At 41.7% G+C, this 9,548-nt stretch overlaps 1 protein-coding gene across 1 annotated transcript; it reads left to right on the plus strand.

Annotated features, from left to right (window-relative positions):
• Nucleotides 1-6,285: 6,285 nt before the first annotated feature.
• Nucleotides 6,286-8,982, plus strand: LOC131159814 (pentatricopeptide repeat-containing protein At4g19890). The gene has a single exon (XM_058114986.1). It carries the CDS (start codon nt 6,345-6,347, stop codon nt 8,481-8,483), a length of 2,139 nt encoding a protein of 712 aa, XP_057970969.1. The 5' UTR covers nt 6,286-6,344; the 3' UTR covers nt 8,484-8,982.
• Nucleotides 8,983-9,548: the final 566 nt, after the last annotated feature.

Here is a 9,548-nt window from a genome sequence, read left to right on the forward strand (position 1 = left end):
GGTGTTCTTCGACAGATACTTCTCGGACTTCTGTATGTGTTGCGAAGGTGGATGAGTTTTCTGCTCTAACTCAGGGGAGTATGATGGTGTAGGGGTATGGGACTCGGTATATAGAGCTGTCCCGGTTTGCGCCATGTTTGATCTCGAGCGAGTATAAGAAGACTCAAAGGTTCGAGAAGGGCTTGAGGAAGAATATCTGCAGACTGGTGGGTATGCTTCAGATTTTCGAGTTCTTGGTATTGGTAGATAAGGCCATGGTGATTGAGACCGGTATTTGAGAGGATGAAGTGGATCAGGAATCGAGGAAGAGGACAACACCTTTTAGTTCTCAGACAAGATCTCATCAGGGATCATGGAAGAAGAGGAACAAGAGCTCATGTTATCGTCAAAATACCGAGCGTCAGGATTCTCAGATAAGCCAGACTAGTGGTCGTTGTACCAGTGCCACAAGTGGCACGAGGGTGAGTGCCAGTCATTTGGGGGTAACTGTTACAACTGTGGCTAGCCATGCCACATGTTTCGTGATTGTCGTCCACTGAAGCGAGATGTGCCTGCATCTAGTGTGAATCGAGGGAGCAACCAGATACCTTGGGGAACTGTTCAGATGAATACAGCTTCGGCCAGAGTATATTCTCTTACTCCAGCGGACGCTGAGTATGCAGGGAACATGGTGACAGGTACCTTATTATTGCTTTTGAATAAGGCTTCTATTTTATTTGATTCGGGCGTAACCTATTCTTTTGTATCTATTAGTTTTGTGGAACGGTGTGGGGTTGAGACCCAAGTCGTGAACGAGGTGTTATCTGTTACTACGCCATCTGGGAGTGTATCTTTCTGTAGAAAGATGCTAGAAGACTGCTCAGTGATAATTCAGGGGAAGCTACTACCAGCAAATTTTGTGGTATATGACATGTCGGGGTTTGATATTATTCTGAGGATGCATTGGTTGTTCTTCAGTTACATTGTGATTGACTATCGTAGGAAGGTAGTAGTGTTTAGACCTCCTGGGGAGCAGGAATATGAATTCGTGGGATCGTGTGTGATTTCGACGCCATAAATTCTATCGGCATTACAGGGAGGAGGCTACTCTTGGACGGATAGCAAGGGTACCTAGCTTGTATGAAGGAACCGACACGGGATGAGTGGAGGCTAAAGAATAATCGGGTAGTCAGCGAGTTCCTGGATGTGTTTCTAGATGATTTACCCGGTTTACCTCCGAATTGTGAGGTGGAGTTTGCGATAGAGTTGCTGCCTGGCAAGGCACCAATGTCTAAAGCTCCGTACTGGATGGCTCCAGCGGAACTTCGAGAGTTGAAGGAGCAGTTGCAGGAATTACTAGACAGGGGTTTCATTCGATCTAGTGTTTCGCCTTGGGGAGCTCTAGTATTGTTTATGAAGAAGAATGACGGGACGATGCAGATGTGCATTGATTACTGTGAGATTAACAAGGTAACTGTGAAGAATCGCTTTTACCTCGTATAGATGATCTCTTTAACCAGTTGCAGAGGATGTGGGTCTTTTCGAAGATCGACTTGCGGTCAGGATATCATTAGGTGAGGGTCAAATCGGCGGATGTAGCGAGGATGACTTTCTGAACCAGATATGGCCACTACGAATTCTTGGTCATGCCTTTTGGGTTGACGAATGCTCCAGCGGTGTTCATGGATTTGATAAATAGGGTTTTCCATGAGTACCTGGATCGGTTCGTGATAGTGTTTATTGATGATATTTTGGTATACTTGAGGACTATGGAAGAGCACAAGAACCATTTGAGGTTAGTATTGCAGATTTTGCTGGAGAAGAAGTTCTATGCTAAACTGAAGAAGTGTGAATTCTGGTTGAGTCAAATTGCATTCTTAGGCCATGTGGTTACTAGGGATGGTATATCAGTTGATCCTAGCAAGATTGAAGCTATGGTTGATTGGATGAGGCCGAAGAATGCACAGAAGGTTCGGAGTTTTCTGGGACTGGCGGGTTATTATCGTCAGTTCGTGGAGGGGTTCTCTAAACTATCTAGGCCTCTGACTCGATTAACCAGGAAGGGAGTTCAGTTTGAGTGGACCAGTGATTGCGAGCTGTGTTTTTAGGAGTTGAAGCACCGGCTGGTTACTGCTCCAGTGTTGACCATTCCTTTGGGGGATGGTGGGTTTTTGATAGCGACGCGTCTCTGAAGGGTCTGGGATGTGTGTTTATGTAGCAGGGTAAGGTAGTAGCGTATGCTTCTCGGAAATTAAAAGAGTATGAGAAGAATTATCCTACGCATAATCTAGAGTTGGTGTTTTGTTATCATCATGCTTTCATTGCTGGCTTGGTGATCCAGCCAACTTTGTTTGAGCATATAAAAGCCGCGCATGCTAGTGATGCAGAGTTGGCAGAGGTTAGGGAAAAGGTACAGCAGGGACTAGCTACAGAATTTAACATCTCTGACAGAGTTGTGTTAAGGTTTGGGACCAGGTTATGTGTTCTAAACGACAATAAGATCAAAAGGACGATTCTAGAGGAAGCGCATCGTTCTTTGTATACGGTACATCTGGGTAGTACGAAGATGTATCGGGATTTGTGCGAGTCCTTCTGGTGGAGTGGTATGAAGAGGGATATTGCTCAGTTCGTGGAGCAGTGTCTAACGTGTCAATAGGTAAAAGCGAAACATCAGAAGCCGGCAAGGCCGTTGCAGCCTTTACCTATTCCGTTGAGGAAATGGGAGCATATTTCCATGGATTTTGTGACTAGTTTGCCACCAGCGCTTCACGGGCAGGATGCTATCTAGGTGATCATGGATAGATTGACAAAATCTACTCATTTCATACCGATGAAGGTTGGCTACCCTTTGAGTAGGCTAGCAGATATGTACGTGCATGAGATTGTGAGAATGTACGGAGTACCAGTGTCCATCGTATTAGATCGAGATCCGAGGTTTACTTCTCGATTCTAGATGAACTTGTAGGAGGCAAAGGGGACAAAGCTTACTTTCAGTACAGCGTTCCACCCCCAGACTGATGGACATTCGGAAAGGACGACACAGATATTGGAAGATATGTTGCAAGCTTATGTGTTAAACTTCGGTGGTAGCTGGATACAATTTATGCCACTTGTAGAGTTCACTTATAATAACAGCTTCTAGTCTAGTATTGGGATGGCACCATTCGAGGCTTTGTAGAGTCGGAGATGTCGATTGCCTTCGTGTTAGGATGAGGTTAGTGAACGTCAGGTGTTAAGACCTGAACTTGTGCAGCAGGCGTTTGAGAAGGTAGGTTTCATTCGAGAGAGGATTAGATCAGCTTAGAGTCAACAGAAGAGTTACGCAGATGTTCGTCGCCATGATTTAGAATTCGAGGTGGGGGGTAAGGTATTTCTGTGTATCGCTCCAATGAAAGGGGTGATGAGATTTGGGAGGAAAGGCAAGCTGAGCCCGAGGTATATCGGACCATTCGAGGTTCTTGAGGGAGTGGGTCTGGTAGCCTACACGATTGCACTACCCCAGCACTCTCGAGGGTCCACGATGTGTTCACGTATCCATGTTGAGAAGGTACGTGTTGGATCCTTCACATGTTATTAGCTATGATGAGTTAGAAATTGGGGATACTTTAGCGTATGAGAATATAACTTTTAAGGTTCTGGACCGTAAAGTTCAGAAACTTCGTACTAAAGAAATACCATTAGTAAAGTTATTGTGGCGGAACCATGAGGTTGAGGAAGCTTCTTGGGAACTAGAAACGAAAATACGCCAGAAGTATCCACAATTGTTTTGAGCACTTGTATATTATCCTACTTTGGGTTGGGATAGGTGGTTAGTCATCGGGAGTGTGTGTATTGTGAACTCCTGAGACAGTTATATATGTAACCACGGTATTCCTTCGCCATAAGTGATGGTATGTATGTGTATGTGTATAATGGGGCTGTGCTATAATAGTTGCTAGTGTTCTTCTTAGAGATGCGTGTATATGTATTTAGTGTATGAGTTTGTGAATGAGAGATGGCAAATTTCGAGGACGAAATTTTTGTAAGGAGGGGAGGTTGTAAGAACCTGAACCGTGATAAATAGGTTTAAATAAATCAAAAAGGGGTAAAATTGGAATTTGAATAGGCTTCGTCAACGAAGCCAGAGTTCGTTGACGAAGGCCATGCATCTCTCCTCGACGAAGTTCAGAGGCTCATTGACGAGGAGAAGCCGAGGAGTTTCGGGAAACCGGTGATAACAAGATTAGTCGACGAATCCTCCGTCTCGTCGACGAGAGGAGTATAGAGCCTTGTCGACGAGGACACCATCTCGTCGACGATTTTTCCTGGGTCAAAGGGGCTATAAATAGAAATTTCATTGCTTAACCATTAAGAAACTCAAATATCTTCTCTCTCTCTCTAGAACTCTCCCTACACTTCCTCTCTCTAGATTTCTTCACCGATCATCATTAGAATAGTGACTCTGAAGTTACTACGAGGATCGTGGAAGGATTCTCTACAAGTTCTACGGATTAGAATCTCGTTTCGGAGATTTTTGGGTTTTGGCGTGAAATCGAGGTAAGGCCCGGTTTTCAATTTTGATCCAGTAGTTTTGTAGGAAACAGTCTTGTGAGTATATTTTGTACTGTGATTTGTAGGTTTTGGAACTCCGTTCACTATTTAGGGGCCTTGGAATTTGGGATTTACTATTTAGGGAAAAGGTAAGGGGAACTGAGTTTATATTGGTTATTTTTGAAATCAGACTTAGTGAAACTGTGGTTCAAGGTCCTGTGTGTGTTTTGGCCACTTATTTGGGGGGATCTAATGGGCAAAACTATGGATTTTTCATGATTACAGTTTTGGGAAAAAGAGGGCGATGGGCTGCATCCCTGGTTTTGTTGAAAATCTATGAATATGTTGATTTATACTGTGTTATATGGATGGTCGTGTCTTGACTTGTTTTAAACTGTATGTGTTTGAAAAACCATGATTTTAGATTACCAAATGGGTGTGGTTTGTTTGGTTATATGAGCATGCATGTGTGTGTGATATGTTGAAATGCTAGTAGGAATGTGGTTCCAAAATTGTTCCAGGTACTGAGAATGTCCAACTCTATATCCAAGGGCGTATGAAATCGTTGGCCATAGATTGGAAGAGATCCGGCTCTATATCTGAGGGCGTGAGCCTATTCTAGCAAATCAGGCCGAAAGGTGTGGATCCACTAGTTAACGCCGGTACGATGCCATAGGAGTCGGGGACTAGCCATGTGCCGGTGGCGCTGTGTTCGTGGGTTGGCTACGGGCTAACGCTGTATGTCGCGAGCTAGTTTCAAGCCGATGGGTGTGACGACACCGGGATTGTTGATCATGTGTGTGTGTGTGTGTGCTTGTAGGCACTATGGTGAAATTAGTACTGATTGCATTTAACTACGTGTATGTTATATCATAATAACACTCAAATGTCACACACCGATATAATCTGTGTTATTCCTTACTGAGAAGTGTCTCACCCCTACTGTGCGTACATTTTTTACAGGTCCTTCAAGTAACCGGAACTAGCGTCCTGGTGTAGGAAACGTAGTGGCCGGTGTATTGCGATTAGCGCTTGGGTAAGTGCTAGGACTGTGTTTTGATGGGTTGCCATTTTGGGATGTGTTGGGCACTCAATTGTATGTTGTATGATAAAGTTTGTTTCTGCTCTTGTATAGTCTCTGGTATGGTACTGCATATTTGTATATAGTAAGACTTTTTCCGCTGCGTATGATATGTTGTGTTTGGATATGTATAGGGTGTTTGGGAACCCCACGGGGTCAGACCCTCATCCTTTGTATTGTATCTCTGGATGTCTTGCATGATACAGGTGCTGGTAGATTATATTTTCACCCCTGGGCCCCATTTCTGGGTTCGGGGCGTGACATTAAGGACTATGACGTCCTTAAAAGCAGTTGTAAAATGGCTACACAAAGAAGCAAAAGGAAATGGAGTAAAGTCGATTGAAAGAAAAATTATGTTGGCCACAACTATTTACTTCCTTTGGCACTTTAGGAAGAGAAAGAGGTTTGAAGACAAATCCATTACTCAAGATGAGCTGATTGGGGTCATATAGAGACACACCTTCAGAGTAGTTTTTGATAAACTAGGAATACATTCTATGTAAATCTCTATGTAATTGGGCATTTTAGATTTATAGTTTGTAGTATTTGATTGTGGAATTTTGCTATGATTTCATTTTTGATATAATGCCATGCATTTAATTGGCCCCTATGTGCGGAATGTAAATACACACTTTGATCAGTACATTTACTTTTTACTATAAAAAAAAATATATCATGTTAAGTCATCTCTCCTTCCTGTTTTGTACTCTCTCTCTCCGCCTCTTCTCTCTCTCTCTCTCTCTCTCTCTCTCTCATGGTACCGTTTCTTGTTCAAAAGTTTCATCGGCAGAAGCTGGAAGTAGTACCATCAACCCTTAATGATGCCTTCCTCACCCACCTACTGTCACTCCTCGGTGTGAGACAACTGCGTTACGCTCATGATGATCCTTGTACCACCTCTACGAACCCCACTTCATCACTATCACCATCATCTCAATCAATGGTTAGATCAATCTGTTCATTGGTTTGTCAATCTTACTACAGGCAAACCTATGCGAGATTAGTCCCTCCCAAGCTTAATCTATCGCTAGATACTGCTGCAATAACTGCATTAACTCAGGAGCAAGCTATCACGGTAGTAGCTTCTCTGGCCGAAGAGGCGGGGTCGATGGTGGCGTTGAGTTTCTTCTACTGGGCGATTGGGTATGACAAATTCAGGTATTTTATGCGATTTTATTTAGTTGTGGCGACGTCATTTATGAATAATGGCAATTCCGAGAGGGCCCAAGAAGTGATGCTGTGCATTGTGAAGAATTTTTCTGAAATTGGGAGGTTAAAAGAGGCTGTTGGTATGGTTATTGAGATGCAAAACCAGGGGTTGACTCCAACTACCCACATGCTGAATTGTGTTATTGCAGTTGCCTGTGAATCTGGATTGATCAACATTGCAGAGAATATGTTTGATGAAATGTCTGTGAGAGGGGTGTTTCCTAATTCTCGCAGTTATAAGTTGATGGTTATTGCTTACTGTAAAATTGGTAGTGTTCTGGAGGCAGATAGGTGGTTGAGTACAATGCTTGAGAGGGGTTTTCTTGTTGACAATGCCACATGTACTTTGATCATTAGTACATTGTGTGAAAAGGGATTTGTTAATAGAGCATTTGCACTTTTTGAGAAGATGGTGGACATGGGGTTGAATCCAAATGTTATAAATTTTACCTGTCTCATTAATGGATTGTGCAAGCGGGCCAACATTAAGCAAGCGTTTGAGGTCTTGGAGGAAATGGTTAGGAAAGGTTGGAAACCAAATGTGTTTACCCATACATCATTGATTGATGGTCTCTGCAAGAAGGGATGGACTGATAAGGCCTTTAGACTGTTCCTTAAGCTTGTTCGGAGTGATAGCTACAAGCCAAATGTGCAAACCTACACGGCCATGATCAGTGGGTATTGCAAAGAGGAAAAATTAAATAGAGCAGAGATGCTGTTAGCAAGAATGCAAGAACAAGGATTGGTTCCTAACACAAATACATATACTACTCTTATTAATGGGCACTGTAAAGTAGGCAATTTTGTTCGAGCATACGAGTTGATGAATATAATGGATAAAGAAGGTTTTTTTCCTAATATTTGTACATATAACGCAATCATTGATGGCCTCTGTAAGAAGGGAAGGCTTCAGGAGGCTTACAAACTTCTTGATAGGGGCTTTCAAAGTGGACTGCAGGCTGATAGGATCACGTATACTGTTCTAATGAATGAGCACTGCAAGCGGGCTGATATTAAGCAAGCCCTGGTTCTTTTCAACAAGATGCTGAAAATCAGTATTGTACCTGACATGCATTCATATACGACATTGATTTCCGCCTTTTGTAGGCAAAAAAGAATGAGAGAAAGTGAGGAATTTTTTGAGGAAGCTATCATGCTTGGTTTGGTTCCGAGCAAGCAAACTTACACATCCATGATATGTGGATATTGTAGAGATGGCAATACGAGCTTGGCTGTGAAGTTCTTTCATAGGATGAGCGACCATGGTTGCGTTCCTGACAGTATAACTTATGGTGCTCTGATAAGTGGGCTTTGCAAGGAATCCAAGTTGGAGGCGGCTCACAAGCTGTATGACACCATGATGGACAAGGGGCTTTCTCCATGTGAAGTTACTCGGCTGACATTAGCTTATGAGTATTGCATGAAGAATGAATCTTCCAGTGCCATAGTTGTCTTGGATAGGCTAGACAAAAGGCTGTGGATCCGAACAGCTAATACCTTGATTAGGAAACTCTGTAGTGAGGGGAAAGTCGACATGGCAGCACTGTTCTTTCATAAGCTATTAGATAAAGAACAACGTGCTGATCATGTAACTTTAGCAGCATTCATGACTGCATGCTATGAGGAGAATAAATACGCACTTGTTTCTGAGTTGTCTGGACGGATTTCCCAAGGGATTGGTTAGGTATCTTATAAGTATTGATAAGTAATTCTTCTGCTTTGAATGGCTAATTAAGCTGCTAAAAGGATGTTGGGAGAAGATACTTCTGAAGGATTCTTTCATTTTTCTTGATCAGGAAGGTCCGGATTGAGGGAAAAGTAGACACAGCAGCATTATTTCATAGGTCATTAGATAAAAATGACATGCTGATCATGTAACCTCAGCAGCCTCCTTCACTGCATGATGTGAGAAGAACTTGTACACTACTTTCTGAAGATTTCAAAAGGGATAGATTAGCTGCCTAAATGTATGAATAAGAAATTTCTTCTATTTCGAAATCTAAGTTGCTAAAGCTTGCTGGGAAAGGAGTTTTGAAGGTGCTTTCATTTTCTTTCTTATTAATAACTGATTTTTCATCTCCATTTAAATGTTTCATGGATGTGCAAGCAGGCATAGCCATTATTTGTGAGATCAATCAAATGGCGATGCAACAGTGTTGAAAACTTAGACTCTATTTGCCCCAGATGCCATGTTCTTGTGAACTTCCCTTGATTTTCCACAGAGCAGTGTGCATGCGCAGCTTTTGAAAAAGTAATCATACATATTTATGAGCAAGAATTCGTGTGAAAATGAAGGAGAATATATGCAGTTTGATAGTAATGGGTAATTCTAAGTAGAGTTTATATTTATTAAATTTCCTATTAAGAATTTCATTTTGATTTTCTTTTTTTCGCTTAGTATTCTTTGTTATCTCTATCTCTTATCTTTCAAGTGCATAAGGAAACGAGGAAAGAAAGGACGGGGAAAAAAAAGTAGTAATAATAGAGAAAATCACCCCCTTGTTTGGATCAAATATTATGTTTGAGAAAAAGAAAAAAAGAAAAAAGCAAGAAGAAATTCATATTTATTGAATTCTTTTTCTAAATCAATTATTATAAAAAATAAATATTTATTTTGATATAATTTAAATATTAATAATGTATAAAATCAATTTTAGCTATGTAGAAGAGATTTAGCTTTTATAAAAATAAAAAAATAAAAAAAATAAAAACATTTTATTGGCGATGGAAGGAATTCTCTTGGGTCTGT

This window comes from Malania oleifera, chromosome 7 (assembly GCF_029873635.1).
Source record: "Malania oleifera isolate guangnan ecotype guangnan chromosome 7, ASM2987363v1, whole genome shotgun sequence".
NCBI classification, from domain to species: Eukaryota; Viridiplantae; Streptophyta; class Magnoliopsida; order Santalales; family Ximeniaceae; genus Malania; species Malania oleifera.

Excerpts from the sequence above, each read along its gene's own strand:
- LOC131159814 (XM_058114986.1), top strand. The coding sequence starts at position 6,345 with ATGGTACCGTTTCTTGTTCAAAAGTTTCATCGGCAGAAGCTGGAAGTA.